At 49.0% G+C, this 20067-nt stretch overlaps 1 protein-coding gene across 1 annotated transcript; it reads right to left on the reverse strand.

Moving 5' to 3' along the window:
* Positions 1-15020: 15020 nt before the first annotated feature.
* Positions 15021-19076, reverse strand: LOC130476736 (uncharacterized protein K02A2.6-like). Its single transcript, XM_056848717.1, has 2 exons — positions 18718-19076; positions 15021-18180 (listed from the first exon to the last, which is right to left on the reverse strand). The coding sequence occupies exons 1-2, from the start codon at positions 19074-19076 to the stop codon at positions 15021-15023; spliced, it is 3519 nt and encodes a 1172-aa protein (XP_056704695.1).
* Positions 19077-20067: the final 991 nt, after the last annotated feature.

Below are 20067 nucleotides of genomic sequence, written 5' to 3' on the forward strand. Positions count from 1 at the left end.
TTTTTAATGCTATTGTCAACACTTCCAATTCTTGGCTTTTCACTGTTAGTTTTACAGCTTTGGTAGCATTCTGCATGTACTTTGCATGTTTTTAATATGGTATGTAAAATGTATGTATTTTACATGTATAATGTACATGGAATGTATAGTACCAATTTATTGGCTCACACAGGCCATTGAAATGCACACACATCATATGGAAGATTCATTGTGAACTAACAGAAAATCATGTGAATTCTCACTCTAGTCATCCCATGGAGAAATGAAATTGAAATGGGAATTTGGGGGTCAAAAAAACTGCAGGGATGAGAAATTAATCCCTAGCCAAGAACAGCTTCACTGCTACCCTTCTGTGTGCTAGGCTTCTGTTGAAGGCGCAGTGGGTGGCAGTCTAATAGTTCCCAATGGCCATCTTATGTAGGAATGAGGGCGGGAAAAACAGCCCTGGAATCAAGAGCTTTTTCCATACTCACAAATGATCTGAAAGAGAATTCAAGGCAATGTAGCACATTTCAGAGACTGCATTAGAATCAGATAAGTCAACAACTAAAATGTTACTGAGGAAGCTCGTAACATGGGCAAAGTGGGAAATGAAAGGGCAAATTAACTGAGAAGTGTATATATTCAAACTGATGTACGCTAGTGGAAAATCAATCCTGTATTTAGCGACGTGTTATTATTATCTGAGTTCGTTACTTCAATACATATCTATCTCACTTCAGTTTATCTCCAGGATTAACAGAGAGTGATGCTAAGGCAGCCAAAAGGAAGGAAAAAATTCAGAGTGTAGCCCGTTTGTCTTCCTCTTTTCCTCCTCCCTCCTAGTGCTTTCTGGGTACACCAGACATTAAGTATCAAGGCAAGAAGCCCATGTAATGGTTAGAGCATTCACCTAGTATGGGTTCAAATTTCCACTTACCATTAAAGCCATTAGGCAGTCTTTGGCCAGTTACTGCCAGTCAGCGTGATCCATTCCACGGTTGGTTGTGGGGATAACATGGAGGAGGGTGTCTGTTGTGGGGAGGGGAAGGGAAGGTGATGGTAAGCCGGTCTGATTCTCCCTTAAGTGGTAGAGAAAGTCGGCATACAAAAACCAACTCTTCTTCTTCTTCTTCTTCTTCATGGTCAAGGATTTCCATCCTCCTGCCAAAGGTATCCCATTACAGTGGTCAGACCATGAAGACAATAGACAGAGGGTGAAACGCACTATTCCCATAAAAAACCTGGAATTGGTTGCTGTCAGGATTCTGGGCTGGCTGAACCACTGATACTTCTTTTTGCTTTCTTGTTTATTATGTCTCCAACCCATGCAGGAAATTAATAAGATAGCTTTCTCCTAAAATATGTAATGTCTGGTACTGAAGTCCAAATGAAGACAAATTTAGTTTCTTATCCAAATACAAACTGGAAAATTAAATTGTCAACATGCAGCTGAGTGAAGCTGTTCCGGTCTTTATCTCTGACATGGAGGGCCCATCTGCTGGGTATTCATATGGGATAGCCTGGCATTTGCCTAGTTTAGCTAAGCTCATGATCTGTCTATGTTCTTCTGCTTTCATCCCCAGCTATTGCTTGCGCTTTGCACTTCAGATGCTCTGCCAGGGGTTTGGTGGAATCAAGCCAGCCAACATGGCTGCCACAGGATTGTGCAAATCGGCGTTGATGGGAGAGAGGGGGAAAAAAGCAAAGGAGGGAAAACAAAAGCTGTCTGTGGGGGTTGTACCGTTCGGTTCTCATTAACAGAGACTTTGATTACCGTTCTCAAGGGCCAAAAGATTTTGTAATGAGAAAAAGCTTGGCAGGAAGAGTGAGAGGCTAATGAAAGAAATAGGAAGTCACATGCATGAGGCACACATTCAGCAGAAAAGAGGGCAACATTCCAAGTCAATAGGAGTTTCCTCAGCAGGATGACTAAGTTGGGAGATGGGGGCAATACTTAGTAGACAAATTGGGCCTTTTTGAGATGCCAGAGGAGACATGAGCTGGGATTCCTATGAGTTCAAGCCCAGTGCCTCACAAACTGCACCACTGATTTAGTAGTTGTAGGGGATCCCCTGCTTTAGGCCCCTCACAGGCGCTGTTTAGTTGGCTGAGAGAGGTCTTACCAGGCTTAAAATGAGACCTAGGCCTTGATGTTGCCAGTGCGATGACATCACTTCTAAAAGTGACGTCATCATGTCACCAATGACAAGGGAATTTGGGAAAAACTCTATGGTAAAAATAGCTTCTACTATAAAGTTTCCCCCCAAATACCAGAGTTTCTTCCATGTCATTGGTGATGTGATGACATCACTTCTGGAAATGATGTCATCGCCTTGGCGACATTGAGATCTAGGCCTCATTTTAAACCTGGTAAGACCCACCCACCCCCACCAGTTGCCAGGGGTTACCTGGCAACCCTATGCAGCACCCTGCACATAACAATCGCCTGGGCTGCAGTTTCCCTCTTGGTCTGGGATCTCCTGAAAGGATTCCAGCATGTGACCCAAGGAGCCATTCACTATATCTCATGCTCTACAAAGCACGAGCCCTGACCTGGATAGCCCCAGGCTACCCTGATCTCATCAGATCTCAGAAGCTAAGCATGGTTGGTCCTGGCTAATATTTGGATGGGCAACCTCCAAGGAACACCAGGACTGTGACATGGAGGCACACAATGGCAAACTGCCTCCAAAAGTCAATTGCCTTGAAAGCTCTACAGGATTTCCATAAGTCAGCTGTGACTTGACAGCCCTTTCCACCACCACCACCAAGTCCAAGCTTGCAAGCTGAGGCCCCATCTTAGACTAAGCTTCACTCTTCTGTTCCCCTTTACTAGCTAAAAGAAATCAAACTCCCTGGAACCACTGGATATAACCTCCCTGTTCCTCTGGATATGCACAATCACCATTTTGTCTGAAAGGGGCAACATGCCTTTATTGTGGCTTCAGGAGACAAAATGGTGATCATGTGTATCAGAAATATCCCATGTAAAACATCCTCCCTACACGTGTGGTCAAATGTAATCACTGTAAAGACCTTATGAGACAAACAAAAATAGAGTATGCCAGAGAGGTGTTGGAGGCAGGCTGGCTGGAGGAGGAGGAGAAATGACAATGGGGTCATTCAGGGCTATGAGAAGAAAAACCCAAAGTAACAACTATTCATGATTCATGATTTTTCCATCCTTCAGAGGTCACCGTGTGGCTATCCTGCACTTTCAGAAACCTCTTTTATCACAAATTTAAATTTTGTCCTGATCCCAGTGCGAGGCTAATTGAAGGTATATTACACAGTAAAATAGCAAGGAATTGGGTGAATCCAGGCCAGAATGGGGGGGGGGGGGCTTGTGGTTGAAGCCAGCTATGGTTTCTCTCTCTATAAATACTGGCCTCCCAAACCCTCCACTGCTAATTCTCCCCTTTTTCTATTGTGTGGAGGCTTATTCACCTGTTCTCCCCACTGTAACTCTATGTCACAATCTAGGGGGTGCCCTCGGATCTTTTTTGTACGATTTAGGGATTTTTATTGGGCTGTTTTAATTGTGGTTTTAAATGTCATATTCATTTTAATATGTGAAATATTATGTGAGCTGCTCTGCCTGGCTGTTGGCTGTGGAGGACAGGGTATAAATTAAATAAAAGTAAAAGTAAAATAAAAAAATAATATGGACTTAAGAGGCATTTTATAGCAATTAGGAGGAAGGGTTGCTGCTGTCATACTGCCCTTGTACAAATCTATGGTGATGCCACACTTGGAATACTGTGTATAGTTCTGGTCACCACACCTAAAAAAGGATATTACAGAGCTTGAGAAGGTGCAAAAAAGAGCAACCAAAATGATCTGGGTGTTAGAACAATTGCCCTACGAAGAGTAATTAAAATGCTTAGGGCTGTTTAGCTTGGAAAGAAAGCAGATAAGGGGAGACATGATAGAGGTCTATAAAATTAAGCATGGTATGGAGAGAGTGGACAGGGAGAAGCTTTTCTCCCTTTCTCATAATACTAGAACGCAGGGTCATCTGCTGAAGCTGGAGGGTGACAAATTCAAAACAGATAAAAGGAAGTATTTCTTCACACAATGCATAGTTAAATTTTGGGACTCCCTGCCCCAGGATGTGGTGATGGCTGCCAACTTGGAAGGCTTTAAGGGGGAGTGGACATGTTCATGGAGGAGAGGGGTCATATCAAATGAAAAACTGGGTTGGCGATGTAATTTTTTAAAAAAAAAAACCCACAGCCAATCACAAAATAGTGTTTTCAGGGGGGAGGGACTCAGATGGTCTGCCTTTTCATGGTGATTTCTTCATTGCAGAAATTTACTCCTGGTACTCCTTGCATTTCTTCAGGGCAGGAAGCTCCCACGCATAGGGTTTTGAAAAATCAGTTTAAAAACTGCGCCTCTGCTGAGCAACAACCCAACCCATGCAGGAAAGGAAGCTTTGGGTCAAGAAGAAGAGGCACAAGCAGCGCTGCATGAGGCTGCCAGGCGGGAACTAACCCACTTTCTGTGAACAGTAAACTCCTCACAAATTTTTCAAACCACAAAAATCCCTATGTGCCAGCCCTGTATGGGGTTGAAGTTCCTTAATGTGTTTTATTACAAATGCTCCATAATAAGGTAATTACGGTGGAAATAATAAATGTGTCAGTCCTTCAAGAAATATTTTTACTTAGCACATGGGGGAAAGGAGCCTGGGCCATTGTTTTTCAAGTGTGCGAGTGTTACTGTACATATTAATTAACTGAGCAAAAAGCTTCACCACCTCGTGGCATCTACATTATTTATGAACGTCTCGGGGCGGCAGTAACTTATGCACTCTCCTGCTCAATTCATCGTTGTTTGTATTTAACTTTGTTTTCTCCTTTAGACTTGCGATGCCATGCATGCCTTGTGCCAGATGGAAGCTGAAATGCTACCTTGCCTTGCACAGCTACATTAAGCTGGGCATCAAAATGAAAAGTCCAATTACATGGTTTTTTTTAAGAGTTATGGTAGTGGTGGGAAATAAAGCCCAGGATGCTCTTTGAACTCCATAAAGTAAACTCCACTCACAGGAACATGACAAACGAAACATTAGCCCCATCCATTATCTCCAGGAATCACTAAAATATCATGAAGAGTTTGCTGTCACAAATAGGAGTATACAGCACTTAGCATTCCAAGGAGTTCCAAAACAGGACCTCAGCATCAGCCATGCTTCTTTGTGTGTGTCAGGAGTAGGAGTTCAGGTGTTGCTAAATAAGAGGACCTTTTGAGCATCACCTACTTTTTATGGTAGAGTGCAATGCGATTGCACCATTTTAAGTAACAGCACCTGTACCTGTCTTGGTTGAGGATCCAAACACTAGACAGTAGTATTCATTCTGTGAGTTGCAGAGAGCCATATCTGTATTTTCCATCAACCAAAAGAGCCGCATTGCTCCTTTATGCTGTCCTACCAAGTACACACAAACAATGATATAAGACATACCTATTAAAATGTTATAGTTATATATTTAATATTAAATTACCAGAGTACCTCCGAGCATGCAGGGTTGCCTTTCCTCACTACTGTTGAACTGCAGCCAGTCTTTGTGTACCTGGACCGAGGGGAAGGGCCTCCCTTTCTGACTTCTCATTCTCTCCTCAGCAGGAGGCACAGCAGCTCGGACGGGACAATGAGATTGCCAAGACACCTTGAGGAGACCTAGCTGGCTGTTGAGAAGGGTGAATAAAATCAGCACTACTCCATTGCAGCCAGCTAGCTTTTACTCTGGGCGGCTGCCATGGTGATTGTTTTACTAGCTCTTCTCTGTGGCCAGCTTGGTTTTCCTCACAACAGCTGCCCATGTGCTGGGATAAGAGCACAAACGCTACAGAGAAGCAGGGAGGGTTGTTGGAGAAGATAGCCCCTTCTACCCTGGCACCAGGCCCAACGCTCAGGGAGTCTTGCAACTTACCTGTGCTCCACTCCCTCAAGCATTTCAAGATAGGAACCACCTACCAGCCAAGCCACAAGCCCTACTAGACAATGGGGCAGGTGCCACATTGGGGAACAGTACTCAGAAGAGCCACAGGTGGCATGTCAAAGAACCACATATCACTCCTGAGCCACTGAATGAGTATCACTGGGCTAGACAAAGGAGTTTAGATGGTGAAATGATGTATATGAAGGGGAATGATATTGGGTTGGAGCAAGGATGGGCTCTGGGGTAGGTGCATCTAGGGTTCCTGGGGTGAGGGGTTTCATGAGCTAGGGTGGAGCCTGGAGTTACAACCGATCTCCAGACTACAGAGAAAATGGCAGCTTTGGAGGGTGGACTTTATGCCATTAAGCCCTGCTGAGGTCCCTCCCCAAATACCATCCTCCCCAGTCTCCACCCTCAAATCACCAGGGATTTCCCAACTCGGAGTTGGCAATGCTGGTTAGGGGCTTTCATGTGATTGGGTCCTTGGTAACCAGCAGCAGTCTTACCTCCTAAAATTAGACCTCACTGCCAACCTAATGATCACACCAGTGACACACTGGCATTAGTCAAAATGCGATATTTTAACCATAAAATTTTGACTAATTGCTGAAGCACTGCTGGCAACACTCTGACATAGAATCATAGAATCATAGAGTTGGAAGGGACCACCAGGGTCATCTAGTCCAACCCCCTGCACAATGCAGGAAATTAACAACTGCCTCCCCCCACATCCCCAGTGACCCCAACCCTCTCCCCGCCATGCAGGATCCCACAATCAAAGCACTCCCGACAGATGGCCATCTAGCCTCTGCTTAAAGACCTCAAAAGACGGGGACTCCACCACCCTCCAAGGCAGCACATTCCACCGTCGAAAAGCCCTCACCGTCAGAAAGTTCTTCCTAATGTTTAGGTGGAATCGCTTTTCTATTAGTTTGAATCCATTACTCCGTGTCCTAGTCTCTGGAGCAACAGAGAACAAGCCAGTTCCCTCATCAACATGACATCCCTTCAAATATTTAAACATGGCTATCATGTCTCCCCTCAACCTTCTCTTCTACAAACTAAACAACCCCGACTCCCTAAGTCTCTCCTCATGGGGCATGGATTCCAGACCTTTGACCATTCTGGTCGCCCTCTTCTGGACACGCTCCAACTTGTCAACATCCTTCTTAAATTGTGGAGCCCAAAACTGGACACAGTATTCCAAGTGAGGTCTGACCAATGCAGAATACAGTGGTAGTATTACTTCCCTTGATCTAGACACAATATACTCCTATTGATGCAGCCCAGAATTGCATTGGCCTTCGTAGCCGCCATATCACACTGTTGACATCATTTCTGGTTGCACTGTAAGTGCTGATAACATGTCAGAACCCTGACATCTGCCCCCCCCATTCCTCCCCTTTTCTCCCTCTGCCCAGCTGAGCAGCAGCAGGAAGTTCTCCCCTCCCCTGCAGGCATATGGCAACCCTTGTCCTTGGGAAGACTGCAGTCTAAGGTCCTAAATAAGCCTATGAGAATTCAGAATCTGTCTCAGACTCTGCTGGACAAGGATGCAAAATTGTTTTTATTAGACACAATGTTTGCCCCTGAGAAATGAGTTACTGCAAATTTTGATCATGGTTCTCTGTGGGCAAGTATCCTTATTATAATTTTCACGAATTAATCTCCTGTATTGACAGTTGGAGCCCAGAGACTTAAAAATTATTAACAGCAATGTAGTTTTTACTCTTTCAGGTCAGGAAGAAAATAAAAGTTCATTGTACTCTCTTGGGAATTGTGGAAATGTGATTCCATCTCATATTTTTTGGCTTTAAACAGGAATCTGATTGCAGCAGCTGCACTCCGGTAGGATGTGCCAGAGCAGAATTATCCATGCCCCATGTTTTCTTCTAGAATAAACTTCTGCAACTGATAGGGCTTGTTGTGGCTTCTCACCCCTTCTTTCCCTAAAGGAACTTGGCCTACCAGAAAATAATTAAGCATATCGTGTTGTTCAGTTCTTCCTTGTGTGTCATAACAGACTAGCGGAGAAGATCTGACATCTAAACACAATTATCCTGAGCAACACACACGCAAAACAACCACAGCTGTAGTCAACGCTCTTGAAAACTGCTTCTCTCCTAGGCAGCAAGGCAATTAGGTTTTCTAATTTTCACTGCTTCCTTGAGATTCTTTGTCTTGTCGAGACCACAGCCAGGAAACTAAGGGAGTGTTAGATGCTGCCAAATGACCTAGCAAAAGTCAGAAGCTATTTGTGAATGGCACCAAGCATCATGTTTCTGATGGCATTGCCAAGGATCTTAAGAGCAAGGACTATTCCACTGGGACCCCATTAACAGACTTATGCCAGCAAAGTTTTGTTTCAAGGAGAAGAACAAGGTGGGTTTGGAGGGTGAGTATGTCCTCATGAAAAATATTGTCTGAGCATTCTCCCATTTTCACAGTAAGTCCCTGCAATATATGTAGCAGGACCATCTACAAAGACCATCTACAAAATTCTTCACAAGGGGGTGAAGATGGATGTTTATTCTCCAAAATATATGGTGGAAATACCAGATCCCAAACTAGGAAAGTTGCTGTAGATGTACTTCCCTGCACTAAGGTAAAGTTTTTAAAAAACCATAGACAGATTCCTGGTCTCTTTTCTCCATGGCCTGTTTATGGAAACTACCAGTAGTGTCCAAGGCCATCAACTTACAAACTACTTGTTATACATTACTTAAAATATTTATAAGCTGCTTCTCCCACACCCAAATTAGTTTACCTGCACAGTCCTCAATCATCTTTATCATGATTCAGACCAGGCCCTTCAACACTTCAACACAGGTGTCTTGCGTTTACAACCTCTGTCTACTTTATTGTTCATTTCCAGATCCTCTCCAACCATGTTTTATATCTGTGGTCCTAGAGTGCAGTCCATCCAGTGGAGGATCTGACCAATATGGTATGCAGTTGCTGAACTAGTAGAGTTAACAATTCCATAACATTTGCTTCTTCGGTCTCTATGTAGTGTTTACCCATTATTTTCTAGAACGATGTATTCCTCAAATATGTCATTCTATAAGACATTTTGAACAATATCTTTATTTGCAGGGTGAGTCTCTTCTCTAGACAGTAATCCAGCAAGTCTGGTAGTATGTTTTGCCATTTAACACACTGCTGGTCAGTTAAGGAACACTCACGAAATATAAGATCACTGAGTAGGAATGGGACTGAGGAACAAATGTGCTTGACAAAAAATGTAGCCTTGACTACCGCCCTAGTCTTGTGACCCTAGAGAAAGGGGGAGCGGAGGCTGCATGTGGTTCTGTTGTAGGGTTTTATGGTTAAAAGTCATCCTTGGTGAAAAGCAAGATTCGAGTCCAGGAGCACCTTAAAGGCCAACAAGATTTCAGGGTATCTGATGAAGGGAGCTTTGACTCTTGAAAGCTTATATCCTGGAAATCTTATTGGTCTTTAAAGAGCTACTGGACTTAAATCTTGCCCTTCTACTGCAGACCAACATGGCTACCTAACCATGACTGGTTGGTTCCCCCCCCCCCCCAGTATACCATTGGGGAAAGGTTTTATGTACTAGTAGTCCTGGAGCACCCTGACCTGGATGGCCCAGGCTAGCCTGATCTCGTTAGATCTCAGAAGCTAAGCAGGGACAGCCCTAGCTAGTATTTGGATGGGAGACCACCAAGGAAGTCCAGGGTTGCTGTGCAGAGGAAGGCACTGGCAAACCACCTCTGTTAGTCTCTTGCCATGAAAACCCCAAAAGGGGTCGCCATAAGTCGGCTGTGACTTGACAGCACTTTTCACACACACACAGTCCTGGAGCAAAGAGCCATTCTGAAACAGAACAGCATTTGACTATAGAACTCCACATGGACAGAACAGAGGTGAGAATTAAGAGACGGCTAAGTACTTGCTCCAAATTTAATATTTTTTTTCTCAGCTCCTACTGGATTGCCAATTGGCTTGCATGGGCTCCATTGAAATACATTACAGCACAAAAAGAGTTGCAAAGAAAATGTGGAATGGATTTTCCAGGAAGGGTCTCTAAACCCAGATACACTACTCTGGGACTGGAATGACAGCCCATGGGACTAGCACAAGTGTTCTTGGTTTGGAATGACAGCCCCTGGGACCAGCGGAAGTATTCTGGGACTGGAATACCAGCCCCAGGGGTGGAATGATGGCCCCCGGGACTAGCAGAAGTGTTCTGGGACTGGAATGACAGCTCTTGGGACTATCAGAAGTGTTCTGGGACTGAATTGACAGCCCCAGGGGTGGAATGCGTGGGACACAAAATGCCTTGGCTACACCTGCAGTTTTAGTTGTGGTTTTCCACATTGAGGTGCCTAATTCTGCAGTTAGTTGAACATTCAGAATACAGTTGATCATGTTCTGTGTTTTGCTTCAAATTCCTTATTGCACATAAGAAGAACATAAAAAAAGCCATGCTGAATCAGACCGAGGCCCATCAAGTCCAGCAGTCTGTTCACACAGTGGCCAACAGGGTGCCTCTAGGAAACCCACAAACAAGATGACTGCAGCAGCATTATCTTGCCTGTGTTCCAATGCACCTCATGTAATAGGCATGCTCATCTGATCCTGGATAGAATAGGTATGCATCATGACCAGTATCCATTTTAACTAGTAACCAGCCATGAACACCCCTCTCCCCCATGAAAATGTCCACTCCCCTCTTAAAGCCTTCCAAGTTGGCAGCCATCACCACATCTTGGGGCAGGGAGTTCCCCAATTTAACTGCATTGTGTGAAGAAATACTTCCTTTTATCAGTTTTGAATCTCTCACCCTCCAGCTTCAGCAGATGACCCCACTTCCTAGTATTATGAGAGAGGGAGAAAAGCTTCTCCCTGTCTACTCTCCCTGTACCATGCATAATTTCATAGAACTCTATCCTGCCTCCCCTTAACCATCTTCTGTACCAGAGGACTGAAGAATGGCCAATGTAACACCCATTTATAAAAAAGGTTCCAGGGGGGACCCAGGAAATTATAGGCTAGTTAGCTTAACGTCTGTTCCAGGTAAATTGATGGAAAGCATTATTAAAGATAGAATTGTCAAGCATATAGAAGGGCAAGGCCTGCTGAGCAAAACCCAACATGGCTTCTGTAAAGGTAGGTCCTGTCTCAGTAACCTATTAAAGTTTTTTGAAAGTGTCAATAAGCATGTGGACAGGAATGAGCCTGTGGACATTGTGTATTTGGATTTCTAAAAGGCTTTTGACAAAGTCCCCCAACAAAGACTACTAAGCAAACTTCATAGTCATGGGATAAGAGGACAAGTTCTTTTATGGATTGAGAGCTGGTGCTTTTCAACCTGTTCATCAATGACCTGGAGTTGCGGTTGAACAGTGAAGTAGCCAAGTTTGCAGATGACACCAAATTATTTAGGGTGGTTAAAACAAAATCATACTGGAAGAATGGGCATTAAAATGGCAAATGAGATTCAATGTAAGCAAGTGTAAAGTGATGTGACAGACCAAGAAAGGGATCTTGAGGTGGTACTGGATAGCTCGATGAAGATGTCAACCCAGTGTGCGGCTGCTGTAAAAAAGGCAAATTCCATGCTGGCCATAATTAGACGAGGAATAGAGAATAAAACTGCTGCTATCATACTGCCCTTGTACAAATCTATGGTGAGACCACACTTGGAATACTGTGTACAGTTCTGGTCACCACACCTAAAAAAGGATATTACAGAGCTTGAGAAGGTGCAGAAAAGACCAATCAAAATGATTAGGCGACTAGAGCAACTGCCCTATGAGGTGGGGTTAAAACACTTAGGGCTGTTTAGCTTGGAAAGAAGGCAGATAAGGGGAGACATGATAGAGATCTATAAAATTATGCATGGTTTGGAGAGAGTGGACAAGGCACAGCTTTTCTCCCTCTCCCATAATACTAGAATGTGGGGCCATCTGCTGAAGCTGGAGGGTGAGAGATTCAAAACTGATAAAAGGAAGTATTTTTTCACACAACACATAGTTAAATTGTGGAACTCCCTGCCCCAAAATGTGGTGATGGCTGCCAGCTTGGAAGGCTTTAAGAGGGGAGTGGACATGTTCATGGAGGAGAGGGCTATCCATGGCTTTTCTGCCAGTCATGATGCATACCTATTCTCTCCAGGATCAGAGGAGCATGCATATTATCTGTGGAACACAGGCAGGATGTTGCTGCTGCAGTCATCTTGTTTGGGGGCTTCCTGGAGGCACTTGGTTGTCCACTGTGTGAACAGACTGCTGGAGTTGATGGGCCTTGCTCTGATCCAGCAGGGCTTTTCTTATGTTCTTATGTCTTCTTTCCAAGCTAAACAGCCCTAAGCGTTTTAACTGCTTCTTTTTCAAGCTCTGCAATGTCCTTTCTTAGGTGTGGTGACCAGAACTGTACATAGTATTCCAAGAGTGGTCTCACCACAGATTTGTATAAGGGCAGTATGATATCAGCAGTCCATTAATATTTATCATGTTGCTGTACAATTATATAAAATTATTACAATTAAATATTTTTATTTACTAGAGTGGATATTCCTATATTTTCCTATTGCACATTATTTTTCTGAATATGACATCCATGTCCTCTTGTTCCTATTGATGTATAGTTGGAACATATTGAGAAAACACGGCCCCAGGAGCATAAAAAATATTTTTATTCAAGCTCTTGGTTTGAGAAATATAGTGGTTAACTAAAACTACTAAAATATAGTGAAATGTTGTATGTATTATAAAATAGTATTATTTTAAAATTTCTCAATTTGATTTTAGCCAGTCCCCCTCTACGTCTACCTAATTTTTTGTATGGGTTCTGTCACTGAAGAAGCTCAATATGTTTGTGTAATAAAAACTTTTTTTAATCATCTTGCTTTTTCATGATTACAGAATATTACATAACCCCTGTCCCGTTTTCACCATCCCAATGTCCCGTTTTTGTCTCAAGGAAATATGGTCAGCCTATGTAGGGAGTGTTGGGGTTCTGCCACAGAAGAGGGAAGAAGCAAATCAGCAGAAGTCTCCCTTCATGGATAGGATTGGCAGGATCCAACCCATTGGGAACAATCATAGCTCCCAGTGACCTTCCTAGGGAGTTTCAGATCATTACTCCTTAAGGAAAACCAAGAAGGACACGGGCTAGTAAGACTAACAATGGCCAGTGACATCTCATGCACAATCAATGAAGAAAGGCAGTAGTGATATATTCTTCTTCTCCCACTTCTTGACCAGGGAGTGGGACACTAGAAGGATTTTAGCTTGATCAACAAGGTAGTTCTTATCAGGGATGTTGCCCTGTTCATCTCAGGGATCTTGCTGTGCACAAAAATCTTCTTTCAGCCTCAATTTGGCATTCTTCTTTGCTTTGACTTGGAACCATTCCATGTGATGCTTGTTGGCCTTAGTATTGAGGCATTAATAGGGAGGCAATTAAGAGATGGAGAAAGAAATGAGGATCTAACAGATGCAGAAGGCAAATTACTGAACTGGGGGTGATCATCATTGCAGGAGTTTATCTGGTAGCAGCTCTTCTTAGAGCAAGTGAACAGTTATTTTGAATTCCCTTCAAGAAAAGCTAATCACTCAAATGCATTGAGACCTACACAATGAAATAAATAACTTGTATCCTGCACCTGTTAAGAGTCTTGTTTTTCCCCCTCTTGTTTTGTAGAAGTGCCCCTGTGATGTACTGAAAGTACTCACTCAGTGGCTCGGGAGCCACATGTGGCTCTTTGACATGCCCCTGTGGCTGTTCTGAGCACCATTCCCAATGTGGCACCTGCCACCATGTTCCAAGAAAAGTGGACCAATAGTGGACCATACCCAGTAGGACTTTTGGTTGGCAGGTGGTTGCTGCTTTGAAATATCCATCACCAGAGGGGCCAGAGAACAGGTAAACTGTGAGCTCCCCTGAACAGTGGGCCTTATGCCAGGGATGGGAGTAAAGGCCTGTCCCTACTAATAATGCCCCACACTCTTCTCTGCAGCCTAGGGGTCCCCTGCTGCTGCCCAGTGCAGCAGTGGGGGAAATGGGGATTAAAAGTGCCACGCAACAACATCATGAAGTTATTTCCAGTCATGTAACTGGAAGTGATATCACACATCGCCACAATGCTCTAGCAATCCCCCAAAATTCTACAGTAAAATAATGTTCAGGGTCATTGCTAGAGCAGTGTCTTGATGTGTGACATCACAGCATCATGTAGCATCTGGCTCCACTCCCAAAAGCTCTCAGGGGTTGCCAGGAAAGGTAAAACCAACCAACACCATTAACCACTATCAGGAAAAGAAAAAGCTGTCCACAGTGGGGTGCGTGTGTGTGATTTTATTCCTTTTCCTCCATGGCCAGCTTGTTCTCCTCTGGGTTCCTTGGCAGTTTCATTCTCACACCTGAGCAATGAGAAGGCAGAGAGGGAAGTAGAGGGCATGCACGCTTCCTGGGAAGAGAGACCTTACAATGCTGCTTGCTTGCTCAGAAGGCTGAGCACCCTTTACTTCCCTCACTGCAATTTTGCTCTATCCCTGGCATGAGGCAGAGTAGCCTTGCCTATAGGGTTGCCACTAGCCGGCAAGCACCGCATGGTGAGAGTGTGGGAATGGGGGGATGACATCACTTCTGATGAATATGTGGAAGTGTCAACACATTACCAGCATGACATTAATACAAAGCTCTAGGATTTGGATAAAACTCTATGGCGAAAGTATAAAGATTTGTCTGAATCCTAGAGTGTTGTTGGTGTTAAGTCCGCGTGGGGAGGACACACGAGGTCGAGACGGAGTTCCAACAACAACACAGCTTTATTGATTTCAGCAATAACAGATGGAACTGGGGAACTAGACAACCTGGCCCTGCTTATATGCTCCCCTGGTCCCAGGTGGCCGCTCCCCCCCTGATCCGTGATAGGGGGAAAACAACCCCCAGGTCACCAATAGCATGACCTGGCTTAGGGCCAATAGGATGTGTTGGCTGTGGCCAATCATGCGAGCAGGGCTTAGGATCCTTCGCCCAGGACTCAAGCTCCTGGGCTTCCTTCGCTATGGTCTTAACTGATGCCCATACATTACACCCCTCCCCCCTAAGTCCAAACACTCACGAGCACACAAAGTCTTTCAGGTGGCGGGGTCGTGTTCGTAACCGCTGCGACCTACGCGGTACCGGAACTGGTGTTGTGGGTGGTGGGGCCGCGTCTGTGGCAGCAGTCGGCCCGGGTTCGCAGGAGGTGGGAGAAATGGCTTCCAGGAGCTCTCTGTGCATGCCGGCAGACAGGCGCTCCTCGCTCGGCTCGCTCTCCCCTGGTGCGGCTTGTTCCGGCACTCTGGGAAGCTCTGGAGCTTCTGTGGCAGCGGCGCGGTCGGGCTCGTCAGCCAGTCGGCGGCGCAGCTGATCGATGTGTCGCCGGAGGACACGACCCTCGGGGGTGGCAACCCGATAGGATACTGGGCCGGTTGCGTCCTGCACGGTAGCCGGAATCCAGGCCGGGCCCATTCCATAGTTACGGGCATAGACGGGGGCATCCTGCTCTACGACCCGTGGGGTTGCTGGTTCTTCTCGGTGGCGAGGGCGTTCTGGCGCAAGGTCGGGGTGTAGCCGGTCAGGTGGCGTTTTTGGCCGGCGGCCCATGAGGAGCTCCGCGGGGCTTTTTCCGGTGGTGGAGTTGGGCGTGGTGTGCTGGTACAGGAGGAATTCTGCCAGCCCCCTGTCCCAGTCGTTGCGCTCAATGCGCCGCATCGCTTCCTTGGTCGTGCGGACCATTCTCTCTGCCTGTCCGTTAGTGGCAGGGTGGAACGGGGCCGAGGTTGTGTGGCGGATTCCATTTTTGGCCAGGAACTCTTGGAACTCCGTGGACGTGAATTGGGCCCCGTTGTCGGAGACCACCGTGTCTGGCAACCCATGGGTGGCAAAAAGCTTCCGCAGTTCTCGAACCACCACTCGCGAGGTCATAGAGCATACATCAGAAACCTCCAGCCACTTGGAGTAGGAGTCCACCACGATCAGGAAAGTTTTGCCCTGGAACGGGCCGGCAAAGTCGATGTGGAGGCGGGACCAGGGCTTGTGGGTGGACTCCCAATGGTGGGTCGGGGCTCGCGGCATCTCGGGCCGCGACTCTTGGCATGGCTGGCAGCGGCTCACCCACTCTTCCACAGCAGCGTCTATGCCCGGCCACCACACATAGCTCCTCGCCAGGGCCTTCATGCGCACTATGCCTGGGTGGCAGGCATGCAGGGCGTCCAGGACCTTGGTGCGCAGTTTGGCTGGAACCACGACGCGGTTCCCCCAGAGCAGACACCCCTTGTTCAGCGAGAGTTCATGCTGTCGCGTGAAAAAGGGCTTGAATTCGCCCTCCGGCCTGGCCGCCGGCCACCCCTTCCCCACCCAGTTCAAAACGCGGGCGAGGGTGCGGTCCTTCGCAGTGTGAGCCGCAATGTCCGAGGCATGCAAAGGCGGTTCAGGCAGGGTCTCCAGCAGCATGACGTTGTAGGCCGGGGACGGGTCCGGGTCGGAGTCCTTGAGCGGCAAACGGCTGAGTGCGTCGGCGTTCGCGATGCTGGACCCGGGGCGGTGCAGTAGCCGGAAGTCGTAGGCGTTGAGAAAAATCGACCACCGGAGCATGCGGGGGGACAGGATTTGTGGTGTCTGACGATCCGGCACGAACAACCCCAAAAGTGGCTTGTGGTCGGTGATGATGGAGAAGGGGCGGCCATAAACGTAGTCGTGGAACTTCTTCACGCCGGCCACGACGGCGAGCGCCTCCCGGTCGATTTGCGCGTAGTTCCTCTCTGCAGTGGAGAGGGTCCGGGAGTAGAAGGCAATCGGGGCCTCCCGACCGCCTGGCAGCTGGTGGCTCAGAACCGCTCCGACACCGTAGGGCGAGGCATCGCATGTTAACACAACGGGAAGCTTCTCATCGAAATGGACGAGCAAGCTGGAGGGAGACAGGAGGGCTTTGGTAGCCTCGAACGCCCGTTGATGCGACTTACCCCATGCCCACGTGGAGGATTTGTCCAAGAGCCGGTGGAGCGGCTCGGCAACCGACGCCTTGTTAGGGAGGAAGGCGTGGTAAAAGTTCAGCAGGCCGAGGAACGACTGGAGCTCCTGTTTGCTTTGGGGCGGCGGGGCGTTGTGGATCGCCTTGATCTTGTCGGGCGTGGGATGGATGCCCTCTGCGTCGATCAAGTAGCCCAGGAACTCCACCTGCGGCAGGCCCAGCTGGCACTTCTCTCGCTTGACCGTCAACCCGGCATCTCGGAAACAGCGGAGCACCCGGCGGACGCGATCCAGGAGCTCGTCCTCGGAGCTTGCGGCAATCAAGACGTCATCGAAGTACGGGACGACGCCAGGCAAGCCCTTCAGGAGGTCTTCCATCAAATTCTGGAAGATGCCCGGGGCCGTGCTGACCCCGAACTGTAGGCGCGTCACCCGGAAGGCACCCCGGTGAGTGACAATCGTCTGCGCCTCGGCCGACTCGGGGTCCACGGGCAGCTGCTGGTAAGCCTGAGCGAGGTCCAGTTTGGCAAACACCTGACCCCCAGCAAGGGAGGCCAGGAGGTGGCTGACAACGGGCACGGGGTAGGCGTGCGGCCGCAGCGCAGTATTAATAGTACATTTGTAGTCCGCGCAGATGCGGACGTCCCCGTTGGGCTTGAGCGGCGTCACAATTGGGGTCTCCCAGGGGGCGTTGGGGACCGGTACCAGTACCCCCTGAGCGACGAGACGGTCAAGCTCCGCGTCGATCCGGGGCTTGAGGGCGAAGGGGACGCGGCGAGGCTTGAGGCGGATGGGTGCAGCGGCGGGGTCGACGTGCAGGCGGACCGGCGGCCCCTTGTAGCAGCCCAGTGGGCCCTTCCACACGTCCTCGAACTCCGCCCAAACGTCGTCGAGGGCGGCCTGGCTGATGTGGTGGATGCCGCCGATGTGAAGGCCGAGCGCCGGAAACCAATCGAGCCCCAGGAGGCTCGCGCGAGGCCCCTCGACCACGATGAGGCGGAGGCGCCCGGAACGGGCCCGGAATTGAACGGGCACGCGGGCCTCCCCCCGGACCGGCACCCGGCGCCGCTGATAGTCCCAAATGGTGACGCGGGATGGTCGCAGCTCGGGGAGGGAGGCAGAGCGACGGCCCAGGTCGCGGTACGTGTCCATCGATATAATGGAGAGAGCCGACCCGGAGTCCACTTCCATCTCGCAAGGCGCACCGCCGATCTTGACGACGATGGCGACCTTGTCTGCCCCGTGCACCTTGTGGAGGGAGACGCTGTGCAGCTCGGTATCGCGGCGACCCCGGCGGCCGCTGGTGGGCTCGTCAGCATCCAAGTCGTGGGTGGGGCGCGGGGCGGCGTCTTTCCTGGCTGGGCGCGAGGACCGACCCTTCGGCGCCGAGCGACAGACTTTGGCAATGTGGCCGACCCTGCCGCAAGCCCGGCAAGAGGCGTCGCGGAACCGGCAGGAGTGGCGGTCGTGTCGCTCGCCACAGCTCGCGCAAGGTCGGTCTGTGGTGCCCCGAGCCCGGCGCCCCCGAGAGGCCCCGCGGTCGCTCAGTTTGTGAGCCTCGTCCTCGTCGCTGGAGGCTGCGTCGCTGGCACTCTCGTGGTGGACTGGAACCGGATCGCGGGGAATCGGTGTGGCCCGGTCACCCAGACGTCCGGGCCGGGTGGAGGATTCGGCCGCGGTGGCTTCCTCGATGGCTGCGGTCAGCGCGAGGTCCTTCTTGGCGAGGAGCCGGCGCCGCAACTTGTCGCTCAGCAGGCCAAACACGAAGCGGTCGCACAGCCGGTCGTTGAGGTCTGGGAACTCGCAGGAACGGGCGGCCGTGCGTAGAGCGGCGATGTATGCAGCTGCAGATTCCCCTGGTCCCTGGTCCCGCAGGTGGAACGCCAAGCGGCGAGTGGCCCGAGTTGGCTGGGGGTTGAAATGGCTCCCCAGCGCCGCCATGATCGCCGGAAATGGCGTCTCCTCCAGTTCGGCGGGAGCCAGCAGGGACTGAGCGAGGTCGAAGGTCTGGGCCCCGCACACGCTGAGGAAGGCGGAGCGCTTCTTCCCGACATCGGTGATATCGTTGGCGTCGAGGTAGAAGGCCAGCCGGCTCGCGTAGCTCTTCCAGCCGCCCGGTTTGGTGGGGTCGAATTCTTCCAGAGACCCCCGGGTAGCCATGTCAGCGAAGTGTTGCGTCTCAGGTGTGTCGTAGTGAATTCAGCAAGGGCAAGCCGGACTGCCTACCGGGCACTGTGAAGTCGCGGCGACTCGCAGGAGATTTCAGCGAGAGCGATTTCGGTAGCAAGCCGGACTGCCTACCAGCCTTCGTCGCCACTGTTAAGTCCGCGTGGGGAGGACACACGAGGTCGAGACGGAGTTCCAACAACAACACAGCTTTATTGATTTCAGCAATAACAGATGGAACTGGGGAACTAGACAACCTGGCCCTGCTTATATGCTCCCCTGGTCCCAGGTGGCCGCTCCCCCCCTGATCCGTGATAGGGGGAAAACAACCCCCAGGTCACCAATAGCATGACCTGGCTTAGGGCCAATAGGATGTGTTGGCTGTGGCCAATCATGCGAGCAGGGCTTAGGATCCTTCGCCCAGGACTCAAGCTCCTGGGCTTCCTTCGCTATGGTCTTAACTGATGCCCATACATTACAGTTGGTGTCATGCTAGCAATGTGATGCCACTTCCAGGTATTAATTGGAAGCAACTTCATGCCATTGGCACAATGCCACTTTTCCCAACACTTTTCTCCTGCTGGCCTTCAGTGGGCCAGCAGGCAAATCAAGGAAGAGGCCAAGAGGTCTGCTGCTAAAGTGGGAAACCTGGTCTCCCTTGTGCCAGGGAAAGAACAAGACGAAAGCAAGGGAAGTGTAGGGTGCAGAGGTTTCCCACTGCAGGGGCCTGCTCTGAGCCAGCCAGCAGCACTGACTTAAAACCACCCTTCAGAATACTCACAGCCTGACCTGAGCAGACTCCTGCAGTGAGTAGCCACAGCACCCCCTTGCTTTCTTGGCCTCTTCCCAGCACAAGACAGAGCAGACTTCTGAAGCTGCTGGTCAGATCAGAGAGCGTAGGTTCTTCAGAGTAAAGGCAGCTTTCCCATCCTTCCTTTGTGGAGCCCACAGAGCGCTTAACTGGGCACTGGTGCTGTGAGCTTCA

Source organism: Euleptes europaea, chromosome 1 (genome assembly GCF_029931775.1).
Source record: "Euleptes europaea isolate rEulEur1 chromosome 1, rEulEur1.hap1, whole genome shotgun sequence".
NCBI lineage: Eukaryota > Metazoa > Chordata > Lepidosauria > Squamata > Sphaerodactylidae > Euleptes > Euleptes europaea.